At 48.4% G+C, this 24,473-nt stretch overlaps 1 protein-coding gene across 6 annotated transcripts; it reads right to left on the minus strand.

The window, feature by feature from the left end:
* On the minus strand, window positions 1–23,950 carry Meaf6 (MYST/Esa1 associated factor 6). 6 transcript variants are annotated; one of them, XR_004387369.1, is made up of 9 exons: window positions 23,824–23,950; window positions 22,793–22,908; window positions 19,074–19,161; window positions 18,892–18,937; window positions 7,642–7,834; window positions 3,203–3,232; window positions 3,042–3,098; window positions 2,404–2,437; window positions 1–1,409 (listed from the first exon to the last, which is right to left on the minus strand). XR_004387369.1 is itself a non-coding variant. In XM_032898234.1 (8 exons), exons 1-8 carry the CDS (start codon window positions 23,911–23,913, stop codon window positions 1,401–1,403), a joined length of 606 nt encoding a protein of 201 aa, XP_032754125.1. In that variant the 5' UTR covers window positions 23,914–23,950; the 3' UTR covers window positions 1–1,400. The 6 variants fall into 6 exon arrangements, 3 of the variants coding, with proteins under 3 accessions (XP_032754125.1, XP_032754136.1, XP_032754149.1); XR_004387368.1 differs by lacking the exon at window positions 3,203–3,232 and adding an exon at window positions 6,572–7,206; XR_004387370.1 differs by lacking the exon at window positions 3,203–3,232.
* Between the last annotated feature and the right edge of the window lie 523 nt (window positions 23,951–24,473).

A 24,473-nucleotide genomic window follows, 5' to 3' on the forward strand; every position in this document is an offset into this window, starting at 1 on the left:
ACTGACAAAATGTGCCTGAGATTTAATCTACATATTATAAACGACTTCCTTACCAACTGCTGACAGAGACAAAGCCCATGATCAGGAACTCATCAAAGAAAATAGGAGTGTTTAAGAACAAAATGAAAGGCTTTTGCACATCTCACAGGGTGGTTCTGGTAAGAGGTCAGCCATTTCCGCCAACAGCATGACCACAGTGGCCCAAGTCTCCTACAAAGACCCAGGTGTCCGGGAGGACTGTGGACAGACGTCAGAGGACGGGCAGGGCCCTGAATCTTACCCCTCGGCCTGGTCCAATGCTGTGGGGCTCTGCATCTTGAACTCTGTGCTAGAACCTCACCACCAAGGCATACCCTAGAGTTCTGGGGTTGGAATCCCAGGTGACTGCAAAGTGCAGCCAAGGCCACTCATTGAGAACGGGGCATGGAATGAGCTGTGCAGGGAGGGACATCTGTGGGCAGTGCTGGCTCCTGTGAGGATTTCACTCTACTCAGTGTTAGCTGAGTTTCAGTAATTCTGGGCTTCTCTACTGGCTTGGCGATTTTTGGAGCAATATCTAAGCAGGTGAACGTTAACAAAAAGAGAAGAGATGGAAAAGGAAACTCTCCGACAGGCGCGGTAGTAGTAAAATAAAGAGGAGAGTGTCTCGGGGGTGGAAGGAATGTGTGAGAGATGAGAGCCGGGGAATGTTATTTCTACAAAGAGTCTATTCCAACAGGGGGGCTTCAGCGCGTGCTTTTCAGCTTTCTTGTCCCTCAAACAAATAGGCCATCCGTCATTAAACGCTCTCTACCTTCCCCCTGAAGAAATCACGAAGCCAGAGGGCCGAGTTGCCCATTTCCTTCTAAAAGCCACTTTAGTTTCAGTTGTGAATATCAACACCACATGAAACAGACAATCAGATATGTCATCAGGAAGGTACAGGCATCACACAATGGCCCAAAAGTAAATCAGATGGCAAAAACAACAATAAAAAAAAAAAAAAAACACAATACGACACGGAACAAAACAGGAGAATGGAGATTATTTACAGCCTCCATCTGCAGTGGACCTTGGGCTCTACTTTCCGCGTAACACAAAACCAGAGGTGTGCACTCCTCGATGGGGGGTCACAGATGGAGCTGGTGCCAGCCAGTTTGGGGGGAGACATTCATTCTAAGAAGGGAGAAATGCACAGTTAGCCGCCCGCAGGGACCGGGACCGAGGACAGGTCTCCCCGAGGTTCAACTAACGATGGACAGCGAACGACCCAAAGTCTCCTAGGGAGGACTTGTCACTACAGTTAGGACAGACGAGCCAGTTACAGGCACTGGGTCTGGGGGGCAGAGGCAGATGGCACAGTCAGGCGAGGGACGTTTGTCGCTGTGAGGTCAGAGGGGAAGCTCCTGCTAGCAAGTCTTCTAATAGTCCTGAAGAGAAAGAAACAGAGGTCACAACTCCTTACCGCCCTGGTTTGATTACATACATACAAGTTTTCTCAGACATTAAGCAATTATTAGTATCTTATATGTACATATGCACATATGAATATATAATAAAATAAATTTTAGGAGGGAATATACTCAAAGAACATTATACGGTTGGCTGAAAATGATCTTAATGCAAACCAATAGAATAAAAAAAAATTTTTTTTTTAAATATCATAAACAGGGGCTAGAGAGATGGCTCAGTGGTTAAGGGCACTGGCTGCTCATCCAGAGGTCCTGAGTTCAATTCCCAGCAACCACATGGTGGCTCACAACCATCTGTAATGAGATCTGATGCCCTTTTCTAGTGTGTCTGAAGACAGCTACAATGTACTCACATACATAAATAATAATTTTTAAAAATTAAATAAATAATCATAAACAACTGTGCCAGAGAATTTCTATGTAGCTTAAAGTTCTATTTCAGGTAAAATATATTGAGTTTCACGTGTATTATAGTGACCCACCTTTGAGGCCACAAAGACCAGCAACAAAAGAGTTACATGAATTACTGAAGAACCATTTTCTTCGGTAACAAAGTGTGACCCACTTGCTAATTGTTGTGCTGTTTTAACACAAGTTCTCATTGTGTAGCTCTGGCTGACATGGCACTCCCTATGTAGAGCAGGCTGGCCTCTAACTCCCAGCCATCTGTGCTGACTGAGTACTGGGCTTAAAGGTGTGGGCCACCATATCTGTTCTAAAGTGTTTCAGTAAAGAACACATGGGAGTCTGAGTACCCAGATGAACACTGAGTCTAGAAACCCGAGTGTGACCCTAGATCAGGCTCATCGAGAGGCTTGCCAGCCACCCGTGAAGTGCGTCATCAGCAAGGCCCCTGTCTAGCATGGATGAGCCCTGCACCTGAACCCACGGAAACCAAGTGTTTTAGAACGAAACACTGCCAGTCTTCCTGAGTTGTCTGGCTGATACTTACAGCTCGGGGCTTTTTGTTTAACTTCAGATCAATCCTGTGGTAAGAAAAATAAGATATTTGCACGTTACCGTATAGAAACCAGGCAACAAGCAGTTACTGCACAGGGCACAGTGATACAAAGGCTACGCAGGAAAGTCCAGATTCTCCATTACACTGTCATAATTTAGTTCTTTCTCAGATAGTAGGCAGGTATTCAAAAATATGAGCAGATATTTTTGCCATAAGGTAAACTGAAGTGATTCAAAAAGGAAATATGTAGCAGTTACAAAAGCCGTGATTTTTAAACAAAAGCTACTGCAAAGTTAGAGGAGATGGGTGGAGAGGGGCATGCTCGGGTCAATGGGTTAGCTCCGTAACTGTGTCACTGGCGTTCTGAGGCTCGCAGTGACCGAGAGCAAAGAGACTAGGAGTTTGTGTTTCTGGATAGGAAACACAAAAGAAATTACGAGAATTTCGATTTTTAAATCTTTTTCAAAGCAAAAACATCAAAATCTTAAGCTACTAATCTCCTTACGAAGCAAAGCCAGAAATCAATTTAAACATGAATTAAAAGTACAGGTTATCTATTGAAAAAGAAATTAAAATGCAAAGAAGTGAAGTTTACTTAATTTTGCTTAAGTTATTAAATAAAATGTTACCTCCATCACGTTTTTCTGTTTTTAAAAAAACTTCCCAGCCTAACCTAATATACATACCTACAATTAAACAGATAGACTATGGGTTAGAAAGACCTCGGAACGGCATGCTGGTGTCTACTCACAAACAACACAGCACAGACACTAATGCAAATCAAACTTACTCAAAGTCATAATCAAACATGCCAGACGGGCTGAGGGGCAGCATTGGAGAGGAAGAGAGCAATAGAAATTAATACACTAATTGAATCAATTAGTCCATTAGCCGTCCTAGCAAGATTGGGGGGGAAACTAAGTCAGCTTTAAGAATCCTAAGTCATTAGGCTGTCAGACACCAAAGCACCATAGACAGGTCAGGGGTTCCCTTCCCTCGGTGTACACCACAGCGGAGGGTGACTGGGTGGGGGGTTGGGGGATGGGGTGTGACTGCGTCAGAGCACTCTAGACAGCAGCAGGCCTGGTGCTAACTGCCAGACTCGGGGTTAGCACTGCTGGGACATCTGTACTGAAAACAGAATTAGTACATTAGAAGGGAAGGAGGAGGGGAGGGAGAAGAGAGGGAGAGGGGGAGAGGAGAGGTTTAGTTATACAGCAGAAGGTGCTAGAAGTTGGCATAGCATTTTGTCATTGATACAAAAGGTGACAACACTTTGTCCTTTGAAAACAGCAAGGCATGTACGTTTTTGTTCAAGCCCATGTCCACCAGCTCTTCCTGCAGAGCTCACCCTGGAAGCCGTGTGCTGACTGCAGGGCCCTGAGAGACAGTCCTGCTCTTTCAGACTGCCTCCTGCTTGGGCGATGGCAGTTCACTGGTCATTTTCTTGTTTGTTTGTTTGAACGGGGGGAGGGGTCCTTGACAGACAGCCAACACTGGCCTCAAACTTGCTATCCTTCTGCCTCAGCCTTCATGTACTGTGACACCTTCCCTAGTATGGCAGCTAACTGTTTACATCAGTGCGGCAACTAAGGAATACCAGGGTCTGCAGAGCCTCCAGCCAAACCAAGGCAACTGGGACCCATGAGCACACAGCAGAGCAGGCCATTCTGTGCTGTCATGGCTGACAGGCCACGGTTCGCACAGATCTCTAAGCATCAGCCGGGACTATGACTCCAGCTCCTTGATGCCTTTGACACCTTTCACTCAGTATTGTTTTTTTTTTTTTTTTTTTTTTTTTTTTGGAGCTGGGGACCAAACTCAGGGCCTTGCGCTTGCTAGGCAAGCACTTTACCACTGAGCTAAATCCCCAACCCCGACACCTTTCACTCAGTAAGACAATACTCCAGCGGCTGTTCTGTTAAACCGCGTCTGTGAGAGCTGTGAGAGCTGTGAGAGCTGTGAGAGCTGTGAGAGCTGTGAGAGCTGAGCTTCAGTAACGCTTACACAACCGTTTCATTTACAACCTTCCTGAGCACACACACCAATGGACAAGGTCTTTTACAATGTGCTCCTTTCAAACTGATTCAACCTTCACAAATTAAATTGGGGGAAGAAGGGGGAGGGCAAAGCACAGAGAGATGGCTCAGTGGTTAAGACCACCGACTGCTCTTCCAGAGGTCCTGGGTTCAATTCCCAGCAACCACATGGTGGCTCACAACCATCTGTAATGGGATCCGATGTCCTCTTCTGGCGTGTCTGACACACAGCTACGATGTACTTAAATATAATAAATAAATGAATCTTTAAAGCAGACCGTATCTGCTGCGGGTGGAGCACACTGGTAGTTACATGCTGGGTTCAACCCCCACTGTTGGCAATAAATGCTCACGTAAAGAAAAGTGTACCTATTTAGCTAAACTGGGGGTTGGTGGCAGGCATGGTAATCCCTGATAATTCCAGCAGTCGAGAGGCTAAGGCAGAAGAAATTCGTTTGAGGCCAGCCAGCGTTCTGTAATAGAACCCTGTCTTAAAAACAAAAAAGCTACAACTTACAAAAAAACAAAAACAGGATCTCAACATCCCTAATCCTGGTGGTGTTAGAGACACATATAACTCACCGAATGCTTTTAATAGAACCCTGTCTTAAAAACAAACAAGCTACAACTTACAAAAACAAATCTTGGGTGCAATGGAACAGTAAAATTCTCTAAGAGCAGCTCATGGTTACTTTTCTCTTTTTAAAGACAGTGGGGGCGTAACTACTGTTCAGACATGTAAAATATATGAATTCAGGAAACCTATCTTTGCAACTTGACTAGCACACATGGACTTGTGTCCCAGCCCCAGTCCAGGAAGGGGGCCATTTGGTGGGCTTTTATACTCCACAAGAGGGTAAATTCAAGTACTTCCTCCTGTTTCTCGACAGTGTCTGGCACGTGGCAAGTCCTCAGCCATCTGCTGAACACAGCCTGGCTGCTCCGGCCTCCTGCTGCAAAGGAAACACTGCTCTGGGGCCAGCTCACCAACATGTCCAGATAAACGTGCTCCAGCCCTGCCCTCGAGTGTGCGAAGGTAGCAGGACTCCAACCACCTGAGCCCACTGAGGTGCCAAGCAGGGCAGTCCTGACCCTGGCCAGCTTCCTGCCAAAGAAAGCAGTTCGGTGCCAGTATGTAAGGCCCAGGAGATCAGACAGACGGGAATTCTGAATATAAAAACCCAGGCCGCCTTCTGAGCAGGACATGCCCTTATGAGAGCAGCGCCCCACAATGGTCTTTCTACATACTACTGTGTTCCTGGAAGGAATTCATTACTGGGGCCAGGAGAGGAAGGAAGAAGGAAATGTTATGCCCGTGGAAATGGTCTAGAAACTTGCAAGGACAAAGTTAAACTGAACGCTTCTCGAGCACCCTCTCCTCAGGCAACAGCTGGTCACATCGCTAGTGCAAATGAGGAAACCCACACAACCAGCAGGGTCTAACGAGACTCTGGTCAGTGGTGCAGAGTCTCAGAGACGTCTAAGAATGTTCTCCCTGCTCTAGACACTCTGCAATAGGAAAAGAATTGCCAAAATGAAAACAAAGTAAATGTAATAAAGTCAACACACAAGAAAACACTTAATCTTGCCTCTGTGTGTGTGTGTGTGTGTGTGTGTGTGTGGAGGCCAGAGGTCTATGCCGGCTGTTTTTCAGAAAGGTTCCCATCACCCCTTTTAGCCTGGCTAGCCGGCAAGCCCCCAGGATCTTAACATCCCTAATGCTGGTGGTGTTAGAGACACATATAACTCACTGAGTGCTTGGATGTGGCTGCTGGGATTAGAACTCAGGCCTTCATGCCTTCAGGGAAAGCACTTAAAAGACTGAACTATCTCCAAGCCCATAAAAGAGTCTTTAAGAATATGGCTCTCTGGGCTGGAGAGATGGCTCAGTGGTTAAGAGCTCTGGCTGTTCTCCCCGAGGTCCTGAGTTCAATTCCTAGCAATTGTATGATGGCTCGCAACCATCTGTAATGGGGTCTGATGCCCTCTTCTGGTGTGTCTGAAGACAGGGTACTCAAGTAAACAACTCTTTTTAAAAAAGAAAGAGAGTGCGGCTCTCTGCTGTCTGCGATAAATTAGGCCGAAGCCTATCACAGTGCTCCAAGAACCTACAATCTTACCAGAGGGGTAGGGGATAAGTCTTGCTGCTTCTCACTATCGTTTGAGAGGTTAGCACAGTGGTTTTTGGTTTGTAGAAAAACATAAAGCGGTAATCCTTCATCACTATTTATTGGGGGAAAATACTATTTCTGCAATTTAAAAGAACAAGAAAAGTTTAAAAGAATTCAAGAATCTGTTGATGCCAAAGAGGTTGAAACCAGTTAAATTTAACTCTATAATATCCACAGTGCCGGGCAGGTGAAGGTCACAGTGTAACACCTTAGGTGCAGGAGGGGACACCCCCACAGGTTTCTAAAGCAACACGGGTCACAGCCAACCAGAGGATAGGGAGCCAGCCCCACACAGCCCTGTGCCCCTTTGACCCCACAGTGTTCAGGCTTCCAAACCCAGGGTGAGGGAGAGCCCCTTGCTCTAGGTACTTCATTACCCTGAGTTAAGGCCCAGCGGTAGCATACAAACCCAGGCAGAGCGGCACTAAGTCCCCTGAGACACCTGACCTCTCTGTCCACTGGTGTCATTCCCATCTCATTTCCCACTCCAAAAGTAACAGTGCTCAGAAGGTTCCTACGAAGGAATGCCCGCATTTAGGAGCTTTAAGTGTTTCCCCGTATCTGAAGGCAGCATACTCAGAGAACTACAAAATAGAAAAGTCATGACAATCAAAACCCATATTTAAAAAGTCAAAAAGGCATGTCAATTTAGCTCTCGAAGGAGCAGACGGGACCCAGGGCTGAGAGAACTCCATCCCAGATCACGGTTTCCCAACAACCAGAGTAGTTTTTCCGAGGACTCATTTCTCCTTCCCTGTTTTCCTCTTAGCAAAGGACCCAAAAGCTCATGATGCCACATGACAATGGGAGTCACATTTCATCCTGGTGACTTCCCACTGATCCTTCAGGGCCTGTCTACGCCACCCACTCCTCCCTCAGAGGACACCACCCCACCTGACTTGCACTAGAAGAATTTCTGCCACCCACAACCTGAGGGCTCTGCCACTGTCCCAGGCATCTCCACGCCAACCAAGTCCCGCCCAGCAGGTGAGGACTCTGGGTGGGACCCTGCCACTAACCTGTGCCGGTTTTTATTCTTCCGCTTTTTGTGGCTGCTGTGGTGGCTCCCTGAGGAGGTGGAAGAGGCAGCTTTCTGAGGCTTCACTCCCTGAACGGAGCCATCCAGGTCTTCAGGGTCCTCCTGCGCGGGCTCGTTTTCCTGGTTGTGGAAGTCTGGGGAAGTGTCGCTTTCCGTCCCACTTCCTGGTTCCCCTAGAGGAAAGAGAACAGGCCCCAAAGCCTGGTCAGTGTCCCTGAGTCCCTGTCATCCACACAGGTTTTCCCTTGAGCAACACGCGCTCAAAGCACCAAAGCTAGGGAGTCCCTGAAGTCCACGTGGTCTGCATCAGCTCTGAGGACAGAGCTGACCGCAGCTCAGAGCATCGCCCTCTACATAAGGGACACGTCAATATGGGGCACGCTGAAGAGAGGCAGGGACACCCTGGCAAAACTGACAAACCATCAGAGAATCCCGTCTTTCTGTAAAGAGTTGGTGGGAGATGAGCTAGAGAAATGACCCTGAGATTAAGAGCAGGTACTGCTCGTGCAGAGGACCAGAGTCTAATTCCCAGAAGCCATGTCATAAGGCTCACCTGCTGGAATGCAGCTCCAGGAGATCCAACGCCTCTGGCCTCCTTGGGTGCCGGCACTCACATGCACACACACACCCCACCCCACCCCGACACATACATATGACCTAAAGAGTAAATTCAAAAAAACAAAGAAAAGGTGCCCACTGGGGAGCAGAGTCTAGCCCATCCCTCAATTACTGAGGTCGTGGACTTTTTTTTTTGGAGGGGAGACAGACATGGTCTCATGTGAATCCAGGCCGTGAGGTGAGTTCACAGGGCCTGTAGAAGTGAGAAGAAATCGATCTCCCAGAGCTGTCAGACACCGGCGCTGGGAACCGGCCAGGGTCCTCTGCAGAAGCAGCAAGCCTCCTTAACAACCGCATCTCTCCGGCTCCCCTCCTTTATCTTTCTAAAACTACATTTTGCTTATTTGTGTATATGTCGGGGTGGGGGTGTCACAGCAGGGTGGTTTCAATGGACCTGTCCCCGCAGGCTCAGGGCTTTGAATACCTGCTGTCTAGGTAGTGGAGCTGCTTGGAGAGCGTATAACCTGCAGAAGGAAGCCACTAAGGCTGGGCTGGGGTGGGGGGCAGGAGAGTCTCACCCCACTTCTTGCTCACTCTCTCCTTCAAGTGCGACAAAATATAACCAGCCAGCTTCCTACACGGGGTCTACATATCAAGTTCTGGGTCTGTCAAAACTACAAAGGGACACCCTGTCTGAAAATAAAAAGCAGGAAGAGGGCTGAGCGGATGGCTCAGTGGGTAAAACATTTGTATGTAGTGCAAGGATTTCCAGAATCTACATAAAGCTGGACACAGACGCACACGCCTGTAACCCAGCTCCTATAGGGTATAGGGTCCTAAGACGGGAAAATCCCTGGGAGCCCCGGGCCAGCATGCTGGCTTATACAATGCAGTGGAGAATAAGAAGAGACTGTCTCATCTCATGAAGGAGAGAAAAGACTAACATCTGAGGTTGTCCTTCAGGCTCCACACAAGCACCACCAAAGTACACGTGCACACACACACACAGAGAGAGAGAGAGAGAGAGAGACAGAGACAGACAGACAGACAGACAGACAAACTAAAAGATAAAACAGAGAGCTAGAGAGACAACTCAGCGGTTAAGAGCACTGACTGCTCTTCCAGAGGTCCTGAGTTCAATTCCCAGCAACCACATGGTGGCTCACAACCATCTGTAATGGGATCTGATGTCCTCTTCTGGTGCGTCTGAAGACAGCTACAGGGTACTTATATAAATAAGTAAATAATTTTTTAAAAAAGAAAAACAGAAAAGTGTTAGCACAGTAGCATACACCTGTAATTCCAGGGCTGGGAAAGCCAAGGAGGGAAGGTCAGGAATTCAAGACCAGCCTGAACTACATCTCAAAACCACAGTCAAACAAATAGCAAACACACAAAACGTAAAAGCAGACGAGACCAGCAAGAGCGAGCAGGTGGAAGCGTCCCTGTGCAGACCTGAGACCGCATGGTCGGAAGTAAATTTCTTGCTGGGGAGAGAATCAACCCCCAAAAGCTGTTCACATGCATGCCATGGAACATATGTGACCGCACTCACGATACACACATTTCTCCACCCCTGACCCCAAAAGCAAACCAGGCGATGGGACTAATTTGAACACGATGCAGGAGAGCACCAAAAGAGGGCGCTCCAGATTCATGGAGCTGCACGAGACCAGAAAAGCACCTGATGTCACATAAAATCTACTCAAAAAGCTGGGTGTGGCATACACCTGGAATGACAGCACTCAGGAGGCTGAGGAAGGAAGGCCATGAGTTCAAGGCCAGCCCTGGCCACAGAACAGGACCCTGTCTTAAAACAAACAAACCAGTAAAAAAGCGTAAAAGGATCTTAAAGCTTACCCCACAAAGCTACCGTAATGAGCACTGTGCTGCAGAGATAAGGAGACAGAGTTCAGTGTAGAATGAAGTCTGATGTTACGGTCAGCTCACCTCTGACATCGTTAATGAGACAGCTCAGTGCACAGAGAAGTCCTGTTTGTTCAACACAGCACGATCTCGTCTGACACAATGGGCTGGAGAGATGCTCAGCTCTTAAGAGCACTGGCTGCGCTTACAGAGGTGCTGGGTTTGGCTGCCAGCACCCATGTGGCGGCTCACAACCCATGCATAACTACTCCAGGGGACCTACACACACGGTGCACACATACACCTACACGCAGAATGCAAATAAATTGTTAGTCTTTTTTTTTAAAGATAAAATGAGGCCAGATGTGATATCGAACACCTTTAACCCCAGCATTCAGGAAGTAGAGGCAGGTGGATCTCTGTAAGATTGGGGCTAGCCTGATCTATAGCCAGGACGATATTGCATACTGAAACCCTGTTTCATTAAAAAGAAAGGAAGGAAGGAAGGAAGGAAGGAAGGAAGGAAGGAAGGAAGGAAGGAAGGAGACAAGACCATGTATTAATAATGATGAACTCACCTAAAAAGAAACCAGGAAGAAATTCTAATTACTTCAAATAAAATGAAATAGAATACTTAAAAATAAACCTACCCAGGATCTGAAAGATGTCTGCAATTGAAACTTTAAGACTCTTGGCTGGTAGTGGTGGCACACCGTTAGTCCCAGTGTCAAAAAGCAGGACAGCCATATCTTTCTGAGTTCAATGCTAATCTGATCTATGTAGAGGCCAGCCTGAACACACAGCGAAACCCTCGTCTCAAAATAAAGGAAAATGAAAGGAAAACCTTTAAAACCCTGAAGAAAGAAGTAAATGGACATAAAGAACTGACAGTGATGAGCATGCGACCATCACCAACTGCTCAGGTCCTAGCACCTATGCCAGGGGCTCTGTAACCGCCTGTAACCTCCGCTCCAGAGACCGATACCCTCTTACTCTCTTCTGGCCTCACACAGACCCGCCCGTCTGTACCTCATCCCCGACCCCGCATTATACACACAAGTTTAAAAAGTGTATATTTTTATATATACAGACAGACAGACAGACAGACAGACAGACACACACACACACACACACACACACACACACACACACATACTTTGAGCCCACTATGCTCAAAGCCCTGGGGTCAATCCCCAGCACCACCTGAGCCAGGCCAGCATTCAGGAAGGTAAGAAGCAAGTCCAAGACCATTCATACATATATATAGAAGGGGGGGGGACACATATACATATGTATATATATATCCATACACACACACAATAAAGATACAGACAAAGGCAAGCATTTCCTATACAGGACTCCAGTAGCACAGGAAATGATCCCCCAAACTGACAAATGAGATTATAGGAAATTAAGAAGCTTCTGCAGAGCAAGGGAAACCCGAGTGGAGGACAGGCCACAGAACAAGGGGGGACAAATCTGCCATCTACAGGACATATGAATTAACATCCTGGATGTGTTGCTTTTCCGCGGGGGGCTGAAGGAAATGACTCAGTGGTTGGGGCACTTGCTGGGCAAGCTGAGGAGCTCCGATCTCAGAACCGCATGACAGGTCAGACCTCCTGCACACCCTGTAACCTTGCTCTGCAGGTGCAGACAGCTCAGTGGGGTTCACAGCTCCCAGCCAAGCAGGGGTTCAGGGAAGACTCTGCTTCAAGAGAATAGGCAAAGAATGCTAGGGGTACCCCTACTGCCCTCTTCTTGTTTCACACATGCACACACACACACACACACACACACACACACACACACACACTTCAAACTGCAAAACCCAAATCATATGATCAAGGGGGGGGGCTGATGAACAGTAATGGGCAGTTGTCCAAAGAAGAAATACAAATTAGCAGGGAATAGGGGAGCGGACCTTTGATTCCAGCACTATGGAGGCAGAGGCAGGCAGATCTCTGTGAGTTCGAGGCCAGCCTGGTCTAATCTAGTAAAGATAGCCAGAGCTACACAGAGAAACCTTGTCTCAAAAGGGGGGCGGGGAAGAGGGGGGCAGGACAAATGGCCTGCCTAAACATACTTGAAACAATCAATCCGTTTTCTTGCTATCAAAGAAATGCAAAGAGATTCCACCTTACTCCAACATAAATGGTTAATCCCAAGAAAAAGACACTCATCGTATGGAAGGAGCTTTAATACCAGAGGCAAAAGCAGGTGATATCTTTGAGTCCAGGCCAGCCAGGGCTACATAGAGAGATCCATCTCTAAAAAATAAAGGACCACAAATGCTGTCAAGGATATGGGAGAAGAGGAAGCCTAAGAGAATTGAAATTGGGAGGGGGGACAAGCCACGCCTGGATTCCTAAATCCAACACTGTGGTTACCACAGAATGCTATCCGTGATGCAGACATAGGGAGGGGATTAACTCAAAGCAGCAGAGTACAGTCCAATACATACAGTGTGGCCTCACACATGGATGACTCAAAGCTCTTTCCTTAAACTGGATCAGCGTATACTACACGGGCCTGCTTAGGCCTAAAATCCCAGGTACTTGGAGGCAGGAGGGTTACAAGTTCAAGGCCTGCTTTGGCTACAGTGGTTTCCATTGTATCAATAGGTCCCTGTTGCTAATAGACAGCCATATTAAAATTGATATTAAAGATCTTTTCTAAAGACAAATGCTGGAAACATTGCCAGGAGATAAAAAGACATCAGGGCAGGAGACCACTAAGCCTTGGGCCATGGCAGAGTGAGAGGAGAGACAGAGTCATGAGGTCTGGAAGAACTGGAATCTGAGAGAGGGGAGAGAAAGGCAAACCACCTAAACTCCAATTCTGAAAAGGCACAGGGAAGCGAAGGCACCTGGCTGTCCATCTGCAGTCTCTGCTACTGCAGTACCAGACAGACAGACAGTGGTCACGCTCTATAAGGTCACTCAGTGCCCATGAAGAGAGAACTCACCTCGGTCTCTGATATCCAAGACAACACCTTTCTCTCAAAGGCTGACAGAAACATCGAGAACCATGGGAACTAGGTGGGGCTGTAGCCCAGTTAGTAAAGTGCTCGCCCACTAAGCTCAAAGCCCTGGGGTCAATCCCCAGCACCACCTGAGCCAAGCCAGCATTCAGGAAGGTAAGAAGCAAGTCCAAGACTATTCTAGGCTGCACAGTGACCTTGAGGCCAGTCTGGGCTACATGAGACCCTGTCTCAAAATGCTCAAAAGAAAGAAAAAGTTAGAAGGGAGAGAGGCGGGCTCTCTTAACTCCATTTTGGCTGTTGGCGTGCGGGGTTGGGGATTGAACTCTAGGCCTCGCACGTGCTAAGCAAACGCTCTGTCACAGGATTACAGTCCCAGCCTTGTGCTGCAGAATTACTGTCTGTTGACACATCTGACAGACGAGGAACAGGGAGGACTAGAAGCTACTAAAATACAAAACGAGAATTTTCTTCCTTAGCTCATGGAAGCTCAAGGGCTGCCTAACTTCAAGTCAACCGGTCCACTGAGCGCTGCACTGAGGAAGACTTGAGAGCTTGTTTCTCACCGACAGAAAAGTAAGCAGCGTATCTTTACAGCAAAGACGAGGAAGTCTGCACAGTAAAGAAAAGTAAGGGCGACTAAGGGCAGTGTCTGATGGAAGGCAGGTCTCTCAGAGGAAGGGAAGCCCTACAATGCCAAGCACGGGAGCGAAGAGTAGTTCTGCTGCAGGCTTCAGAACATGCAGCAGACCCTGCTGCCCTGCCAAGACAGCGAGGAGAAAATCTGCCTGTCCGCTTTTTCTTTTACTTTATTCTTTTCACTAAAATGTTTGCTGCTTCACAACTTACATGAAATCCCTCTTTAGGGGCCATGCAAGCCCACAAGCTTTCTAGTTGGGTAAACATGAGGGAGCAGAGAGAACGTTTTCGGAGAGGAAATGTTTGCGAGTGGCTTGAAAATAAAATGCTCAAAGTAGGAAACTCGGAAATCCTCAAAATTAAAGAGGATACAAGGCAAAATTCTGCCTCCTCATTCCCGGAGCTCACAGGCGTCATCCACAGAGAACTCGATCCACATCCGCGTCTTTCACAAAGTCTGTAGCACTGAAGGCTCCACACAGAGGAAAGGAGCGAGGGCCAAGTGCACTGACCTCTTGGGACACAATCATGGCTTCCACCACGTAGGCCTCCAGGGACCCTCCTGATGGCAGGCAGAGGTTCCTGCATCAGAGCCTGATGACCTGAGTCTGATCCCTGGGTCCCACAGTGAGGGGAGAACACCGACTCCCACAAACTGCCCTATTGTACCATGTCACATGAGTGTGGCTACGTATGACAATCAATAAATAAAGAAACTGATATTAAAAACTCAAAGAGGAGATGGGTGGTGGGGACACACATCTTTAATCGCGGCACTCTGGAGGTGGAGGTAGGTAGGTGGATCTCTGTGAGTTCAAGGCCAGCCTAGTCTACAAAGTGAGTTCCAGGACAGAAAGGCTTAAAAAAGAAATCCTGTCTTAAAACAAACAATCAAGAAACAAAAACAAAAAGAAACCAAAGAAAACCCAAATACACAGAATCTGAAATGGAACTTTTGCTAAATTCTAGTTAATGGGAAAAAAAATTCAGGATGAACCAGGCTTGGTGGCACACTCCTTTGATCCCAGATCTTGGGAAGCAAAGGAAGGAGGAGTCCTGAGTTTAAGGCTAGCCTGGTCTACTTACAGAGTTTCTAGCTATTCAGAGCTACATAGAAAGATACATAGAAGGGCAAAGGCAGAGGCAGGGGCAGGGGCAGGGGCAGGGGCAGGGGCAGGTAGGGTCTCTGAGCTCCAAGCCAACCAATGCTACACAGTGAGATGGTGACTCAAACAAAAAACCAACTAGGTGTTGTTTCCTAAAAAGAAAAAAAAGAAAGAAAGAAGAAAGAAGAAAGGAAATCAAAATTAAAATTTCTGAGGAGCAAAGTGGTTCACCTGCAGTTCCCAACATTTATGGGGCTGAAACAAGAGAATCACCCTGAGTACAAGAACAGCCTAGACTATGTTACATAACAAGACCTTGTCTCAAAAATAAAATATTAATAAAAATTTAAAAAAAAAACCCACTGGAACCCCATAGGTTTTGGTCACAGCAACTGAGCTGGGAGCCTCCTCCCTTTGGCTGCCTTCCACAATACCATAAGGTACTCTGCTGTCCCACTCAGCTATGGACACCACTAACATGCTAGGCAAGAAGTGTTCACCAGGGGCTGGAGAGATGGCTCAGAGGTTAAGAGCACTGACTGCTCTTCCAGAGGTCCTGAGTTCAAATCTCAGCAACCACATGGTGGCTCACAACCATCTGTAATGGGATCCGGTGCCCTCTTCTGCTGTGTCTGAAGACAGCTACGGTGTACTTATATAAATAAAAAAAAAAAAAAAGTGCCCACCAGCACGAAAATGGAAGGGCCATCAAGGAGATGACCAACCACTCACTGGTCGGATGCCCACTCCACAGAAGTTACTGTGACCTGGTCAAAAGCCTGTGCCGGGGGACGTCAGAGGCCCTAGTGGCAAAGCCACTGCTGTGGATTTGCTAATGCAGCTGGGAAGCTGCCTTCTGGATTACTATTTATGCCCATTGCCTGGCAGCTTTGGCTCTTTTTGCAGTGACCACTGTTCAAAGTGCTGAGAACCAGTGACCATTGAATGCTCGGCCCTAACGGGGACATCTACATCACCCGCTCCAAAGGTTCAAGGAATGAGATCTGGGGCAGGGAGAATGTTCTTACAGGGGGAAGGGGCAGAGTGAGAGAAAACCCTGCCTTCTGGGCATGACATGGCCTTGAACTCAGAGTCAGGCAGCTATGATTACTTGAGCAAGACTGGGCCTGTCATCACTTCCTTGTGGATCTGACCTACTCACAAGTCTCCAGCCCTCCCTGACCTATGAGGTGCTAGGGGACATTTTCTTCAAGGAGAAGCCACTGTTCAAGGAGGCTCACACCTGCCTCCCCAGCACTTGCAGCATCTGAGGGGCAGGGGCAGGGGCAGGGGCAGGGGGGCAGGGGCAGGGGCAGGGGCAGGGGGCAGGGGCAGGGGCAGGGGCAGGGGCAGGGGGCAGGGGCAGGGGCAGGGGGCAGGGGCAGGGGCAGGGGCAGGGGCAGGGGCAGGGGGCAGGGGCAGGGGCAGGGGCAGGGGGGGGCAGGGGCAGGGGCAGGGGCAGGGGCAGGGGCAGGGGCAGGGGCAGGGGCAGGGGCAGGGGCAGGGGCAGGGGCAGGGGCAGGGGGCAGGGGCAGGGGCAGGGGAAGGGGCAGGGGCAGGGCAGGGGCAGGGGCAGGGCAGGGGGGCAGGGGCAGGGCAGGGGCAGGGGCGGTCTCTGAGCTCCAAGCCAACCAACACTACACAGTGAGATGGTGACTCAAATAAAAACCAACTAGGTGAGGATGGAAAACCAGTCCTGAAGGAGGTTAACAGCCAGCAGTGATGAGAAGCATCTACAACATCCTCTTGCAAAACAGAGGGCCAGGGGACAAAGGTGGCTCAGTGGTAAAGGGCACTGGCTGCCCTTCCAGAGGACCAGGGTTTGGTTCCCAGAACCCACATGGTGGTTCACAACACTTATAACTTCAGTTCCAGGAGATCTGATGCAGTCTTCTGGGCTTTCAAGTCATTGGACAGACACACATGTGATACACAGACATACCCAGCAAATGCATGCACACACTCACGCATGCACAGACAGACAGACAGACCACACACACACACACACACACACACACACACACACACAAAAATAAATAAAAAAAAAACAGCAGACACACATTTTGAAGCATATGACAATTCAAAATAACCTGATACAAAGCAAAACCCAGGCAATACCAACCCTGTAGTACAGGCTGGTGGCTCCGTGCTCGGTAGAGATGCCAAAGCATGGCTAGCCAATACAAACTTTAGAAAATCTTTACTGTTTCCAAGTTCAAGGCTAGCCTGGACTACAAAGTGAGAACTTGCCTCAAATTAAAAAAAAGAAAAAATTTTTTTAAACCTTTACAGCATCTGATGTAACTCAATCACAGAGGCGCCGGGAGACACCACGAAGGGTTCCTTCCAGAAAAGGGGAGAACCGGAGAACCACGGCACCAAGTTGAACAGAAAACTTCTCAGCACAGAACATTTCCATTTGAACAGGAGTTGGAATTTGACTCAGTGGGAATGACTGGAGGATAGACAGGTCTAAGCACAGGAGAGTCTGGCTGGGATAGAAATCTACAGACACTAACTGATGTCACTGACTGACTCTCAGGTCCAAGAAACCTCCTTTTCTCACATCCCTGCCCAAAACCGGGCTCTCACCGCACCACAGGAGAGAACACTGTAAATGCACAGCGGCACACAAACACCAGCTCTTATTTTTTTAAATTAGATCTGGCTTCTACACAGAAATGATCTGTGCAAGTAAATAGTATCTACTCTCCCTTCTATATTTAAGAGTACACGAGTACACCTTTAGAATGTCTTAAGTTGAGCACTGAACTCAGGGATATCTGAAATTTCCTACTGAATTAATTGCTGTTACTTAGTTTTGAAATAGGGTCTGTGGTGGTTTGAATGAGAATGACCCCCATGGGCTCATATGTGAATATACGGTCCCCGGTTGGTGGAACTGTTTGGGAAGGATTAGGAGGTGTGGCCTTGTTGGAGGAGGTGTGTCACTGGGGCCAGGTTTTCAGGGTTTGAAAGCCATTCCCAATTATCTCTCTACCTCTAATCCCCAGTGCCAATGTCTGTCTGTCTGTCTCTCTGACTCGTTCTCTCTTTCCTTCCCCTCTGCCTTGTGGCTACGTCTTAAGATGTGAGCTCTCAGCTACCGCTTTAGCACCATGACTGCCTGTCTCTCACCATGCTCCCTGCCATGATGACTCTACCCTCTGAAACTGTAAGCCCCTAATAAACTCTTTTTTCTAGAAGTTGCTTTGATTTAATATCTTGTTACACCAATAGAAAAGTTACTAAGACAGGCTCTAGCAATGTAGCCCTGGCTGGCCTTAAACTCAGGAGACCAGCCTGCCTCTGCCTCCTAAGTGCTGGGTTTTAAGGTTCATGCCATCACATCTAGCCCTGTGTGTTTTTTTTCTTTTAAATTAATTTATTTTTATTTATGTGTGTGTGCCTGCCTCAGAGGTATTCTCAGAAGCCAGAACACGGCTACCAATCCCAAGACTGGAGTTATAGGCTATTGTGAACTACCATGTGGGTGCTAGGATGTGCTAACCCTGGTTCTCTGGGAGATCAGGAAGCACTCTTAACCACTGAGCCATCTTCTGATCGAAATGACTTATTATTGGAAAAGCTCTCCTAGCAGATGACGACACATGCCTGTGGTCCTAGCACTCAGACAAGCAGTGGTAAGAGGATCAGGAGGTCGAGGCCAGCCTCAGCTATCAGTACATTCCAGGTCAGCCTGGGCTAGAAGGGATGACCTCAAACAAATAAAATTCCTAGTAAGTCATGGCCTATTGTAGCAGTTTCAGAACCTGGGATCTTTCGGTATCTCCCACCATACTTCCTGGAAGGGAGTGGCAGGAAGGCGGTAGGTGGCCCTCACCTTCAGTCACAGCAAGGGTGAGGCAAAGGAAAGTGCATCTCCGAGTTGGGATAAGCATGAGTTACAGAGCTGGACAGACAGACATATGGCAAGACCCCACCTCCAAAACAACAACGAAAGGCATTGGATGCCCAAAGGTCCCCCAACTTCCAGATGCAAGATGAACCATAGAGTTAATTTAGGGCCCCCAGCTGCTTTAGGGTAAACTGATGAACAAGGTAAAAGCAGACTCACTCTTTTCGATGAGCTGGTCCTGAACCCCTGCCAAGGCACTTACTGCCTAAAAGAGAAGTCACTGGTTACCAGACAAGAGACCACAGACCCCCAAGACACCAACCCACACAGGGAGGAAGGGAAAGTCCACACGCCTCAATAAAGGGTCTCAGACAAACACGCCCTCCACCACCGCCACTTACAGCAGCCGACGTGACTGAGGATTTGCTGAAGAGACGCTCGGCCTCCTTGAACTTCCGGTTCCTCCGGTCGTTTTTGCTATTGGAGTTTCTAAAAACAGAAGAATTTTGTTGTTGTTGTTGTTGTTGTTTAGATTTTTGTGTCTTATAGATTATCACTGTGTTTGTGTCTGATGTGGAGAGAGGACACATGTACGTGCTCCTGTACATTTGTGGAGATCGGAAGATGACTTTATAGACATCTCTCCTGCTACCTCAGGAGGATGAACTCGGGTGGTCAGGCTTGGTAGAAAGCACCTCTACCCGCTGAGCCCCACTCTTTCTCTTTTTAACTGGGTTCAAACTCAGCAATGCCTCTGATCCCCGTAACTTTATGTCAAATGCCTGAGGTGAGATGATCTGAGCTGCTTTACAAACGCTGCCAAGTTTACCTCTTCCCTCGTGTGTTTTAAGATGCCCAGGAGCCCCAGGGACACAGCCATGACTCCCTTGGCATGAAGACACCAACCAGCACTGTCACGTGAGCGGTAGCCTGGCCCGCCCAACCCAGTACCGCTCTGACTCTGTGTTAGTGTGCATTTATGATAATGCTTATTATTGTCAAAAGAGACTGGTGCAGGGGCTGACAAGAGGGTAATGAGCGCTTGCTACAAACGCTGGACAACCCGAATTCAATCCTCAGCCCAGGTAAAGGTGAAAGAAAGAAAGAACCAATCCACAACGCTGTCCTCTGAGCCACACGGTGGTTCACACATACCCCAACACATTATACACACAAATGTCTTTTTGTTCATTTTTGTTTGTTTGTTTGTTTGTTTGAGACAGGTTCTCACTATGTAGTCTTGCCTGGCCTGGAATTAGATGCAGCCCAGACCTTAAACTCATATTAAAGTACTGGTCTCTATCTCCCGAGTGCCAGGATTAAAATCTGTGCTGCTCTGACAGGCAAGAAATTTTTTCAATCAAAATAGGACTATAAGGGCTGGAGAGATGGCTCAGAGGCTAAGAGCACTGACTGCTCTTCCAGAGGTCCTGAGTTCAATTCCCAACAACCGCATAGTGGCTCAGAACCATCTGTAATGAGATCTGTTGCCCTCTTCTGACATGTGGGACACTTTGTATATAATAAATAAATCTTTTAAAAAAAAAAAAGAACTATAAAAAAAAAAAAGAGCTGGAGAGATGGTTCCGCAGTTAAGATAAGTGCACTGGCTGTTCTTCCAGAGGACCCAGGCTTGACTGTCAGCACCTACACGGTGGCTTACAAATGTCTTTGTAACTCCAGTCCCAAGGGATCAGATGTTATCCTCTAGCCTCCAAGGGCACTAGGCCACATGTGGTACACAGACACACACGTAGGCACAATACTCATATAATTTTTTTCTTTTTTTTGGAGCTGGGGACCGAACCCAGGGCCTTGCGTTTGCTAGGCAAGCGCTCTACCACTGAGCTAAATCCCCAACCCCTCATATAATTTTTTAAAAGTGATTGATTCTAGCTGTGTGGGGTGGTGAGTGCCTTTGATCCCAGCACTGAGCAGGCAGAACAGAACTGGGTAGTCACACTAGTCCTCGGGCATCTTTACCCACTAAACCGTCACGCCAACATGAAGAAATGACCTTTTACAGCAGAGCTACCACAGGATCCGCGAGCAGTCGCAGGACCACCCGACATCGTGTCACCCAATAAGACAGAGCAGAGGCTCACAGTCTGGGACTCAGACTGGGACTTCAGCTCAGCGGCAGAGCCCAGCATGCTCAATGCTCTGGGTTCTAGCCCTGCACCAATGGACAAAAAACAACAGAGACAGGAAAGGAGGTCCTTGCAGGACAGGACGGCATACACCTGCAGTCCCAGCACTTGGGAGGCAGAGTCGTGTGATCTCTGTGAGTCAGAAGCCAACCTGGTCTACACAGAGAAACCCTGTCTACACAGAGAAACCCTGTCTCCAAACAAACAAAAACCCAACAACGACAAAAATTAATGAGACATAATTGCCAAAAGCAACTAGATCCGGGATCAAAAAGTAGCAAAGCATTGTGGGGCCAACCGAGAGGATCCAAAGGAATCGGTGTCAATTTTTAAGCTATAGGCATCTGGGTTACATGCCGAGACGTCTTGCCGTTTTCAAGAAGTAACTGCTAATGTACGTAGAAACAAAGATTGGTAGTGTAAGCGTCTAAGTCTTCGATGGTTAGCAGGGAGGGAAAGCACAGGGAAACAGAAATGCAACCACAGAGGAGGAACATGGAGGAGATACGTGATGGCAGAATGGGTCTGCATCTTTATCCGCACACTAACCGCAGGGCAGCTCTCCACCGCTGGCCCCTGCTTTCTACCTTGTTATTTGGACAGCACTGCATAGTTCTGAGTAGCTGACCTGCAAGCTTCCGAGTCATTTTCCTGTCCCCACCTCCCACCACGATGTGCTAAAATTCCAGATGTGTATTTACACGTGTGTTAAATGGCGGGGGAGGGTGCCTGTAAGCACAGGAGACAGAGTCTGATCCCCTGGGGATGGAGTTACAGGTAGTTGTAAGGCACCTGACAGGGGTGCTGGGAATCGAACTCCTGTCCTCTGCTGGAGCAGGGTGTGCTCTTAACTGCTAAGCCATCTCTCCTGCTGCCAGATGTGTGCCTTTTTATTTTTTTTTTTTTTCTTTTTTTCGGAGCTGAGGACCGAACCCAGGGCCTTAGGCTTGCTAGGCAAGCGCTCTACCACTGAGCTAAATCCCCAACCCAGATGTGTGCCTTTTTAACACAGGTACTGGAAACTAAGCTCTGGTCATCAGGCTTGTGCACCGGGCTCTTTTATTCACTGAGCAACGTCTCCTGGGCCTAGTTTTACATCTCGTAGTTCTACACATATGATAAAATGCCACACACCTGTGTGCACGCAGTAGCCAATCGTGGTTCCCTGATTTTGACGATGTTCTATAGTTATGTAAAATGTAACCGTCAGAGAAAACTGTGTAAGAACACACAAGCCCTGTGTACTGTTTTGGCCGCTTCCTATCCCAATCTGCAATTATTTCAAAACAAAAGGTTCTTAAGCATGCACGGGTGTCTTCATACACTGGAGAGAGAGTGTGCACCCACAGTAAATTAGCAACTCATGAATACATGGGAAAATGACTAACTGGTCATATGCTACCTTATCTCAAGTTTTCTACAGATTTGAAAAATTCTCCCCAGTTTAGGGGTTTTTTGTTTTCTTATAGAATCCCATTACCGGGTCAATAGTGGTACAATTAGCTTAGCGGTATGACCGAGATGGTAATTGGATATCATGGTTGATTAACATGTGGAAGACAGTTAAGTCACACGCTGTATTTCATTTACACCTACACACCCCTGCACCCTGGGCCCTGTTTTCTTTAATCACAAATATGGTTTCTCTGTGAGACAGTCAGAGCACAAGTGCAAGCTTCGACCTCATTCCACACTAAGCTTTATCATCTCATTGCAGAGTAAATACCAAAAGCAAACACCCCAAGCTGTACATGACAGCCCATACCTTTAAATCCATCAGTTAGGAGTTAGAGGGAGAAGGAGCTATGTAATCTGTGAATTTGAGGCCAGCCTGGTCTACTTAGTGAGTTCCAGGCCGGCCAAGGCTACATAGTAAGACCATATTTTAAAACAAACAAACAAAAAAAACCCTACAGGTAAATATTAGCAGAGGATAAAACGGGTAGATACTACTAGATTTTGACACTCACTTTTGATTTGTCAAATACCGATCCCAGCCACGGATAATATTGCCATACATCTGAGTGTCTTCCAGGTAGCTTCCTTCAAAAGCATAGATCTGTCTCTCCAAGTTTGCAAGCGTTTCCTAGGTGAAAACAGGGGCAGGGAAAAGCAAGCATTAAGCAAACTGAAATCCCAATATGGACTTGTGAAGTCAAGCTTACCCACAATAAACCGTTTTTTTTTGTTTTGTTTTGTTTTTTGTTGTTTTTGTTTTTTTGTGGAAGAGTGCGGGTGATGGACCCCTTTATAAATAGAATGGAGTGTGTAGTCTATCTTCAGAAAATGCACGCACATGCAAGATTTTGCACCTACTTCAGAGGCAAAACCTAGCTGTCATGAGCAGGGATGAGACAGATCGTGAGCTGTCTCCATTCTCACTCACTAAATGTGTTGCCACCAGCAGCGAGAAGGGTGAACAGCTTTTCAAAAGCATCTTTTCTACATCAACTGCTTCCTCCTTGCTAGCTCTGGAAAGGCCGCCCGCAGTGGATGCCGGTTGCTATGGAAACCTGGAAGGGCAGCTTCAGGTGAGCTTTGCCTCCCGGATGCTCGTTGCAAAAGGCGGGAGCCTGGAGGGCTCAGCCAGCAGGGTGCCGGCGGCTCCTGGTGCGCGTCACCAGTCCAAATTCCCTAGGCTGCGTTCTGCGTCTCCCGCCAGCCTCTTTCCTTGGCATCCTCAAACACACCCCATTCCCCGGCCATTGAAACGCGCCGCCTATAGAATCCATCGTGCATCTTCTCCAGGCCAGGGTCTAGCCGCCTCCTTCCCACCCGCTAACCCGACCTGAGCGTCGTCCCCGCCTCCTGCCTCTCGCCCTTCCCGCGCCCTCACCGCCCCGCCCCTCCCCACAGAGCGCAGGCCGGGAACCGCGCCGCCGCAGGGAACCGCGCCGCGCCCGGCCGCCTAGAGCGCCCGGACCCCGGCTGCCCGCCGTCCTGGCTCCCTGAGCTGCCTGCGAGGCCATGCGGGGACGGCGTCCAGGCCTCGGCCACTCACCGCCAGCTCCTGCTTCCGCTTCACCAGCTCGGCCAGCTCCCGCCGGGTGTCTGGGATCTGCGGCGGCGCCGTCTTGTTGTGCATCGCCATGTTGGGCTCAAGCGGCGGCGGAGGCGGCGGCGCGCGACCAGTAGGCGGACCCTGCGCACTGCCGCCGCCGGCCGCCAGGGGGCGCGCCCCCCATATCGCGCCTGCGCGCGCGGCTTCCGGGGAAGCTGGCAGGCTCAGCGCGCGAAAGCCGGCGCGGAGTAGTACTGGTTCGTGTGGGACATTCCTTGCTCCTCCACTGCGGGCCTCTGAGCTTAACAGACGTTCACTGCATCGAGAACCCAGCTGCAGCATAGGCCTGTTAAATGTCCCATGTGTCTCCCCGCCGACGATGTCCCTGCCACACCACCCAACTGCAGGTGGTAAACCTGAGCAAGGTCCCGCCCCACCATCCGGGCTGCAGAGAAGATCCCCAAACCAACCTTTTCCTGAGTTTAGCACAGGCAAGCAGATCTCCTGTTGTACATGGTTTGACGGAGGGGAAGGATTATGAAAGAATTTGCTTTTATCTTCAGATCCAGAACTGTATCTAGGCTAGTATTGAACAGAAACACAGACCTTGAGTTTATCGTCCTGCCTCTGCCTCCCCACTGCTGGGATTG

Source organism: Rattus rattus, chromosome 1 (assembly GCF_011064425.1).
Source record: "Rattus rattus isolate New Zealand chromosome 1, Rrattus_CSIRO_v1, whole genome shotgun sequence".
NCBI lineage: Eukaryota > Metazoa > Chordata > Mammalia > Rodentia > Muridae > Rattus > Rattus rattus.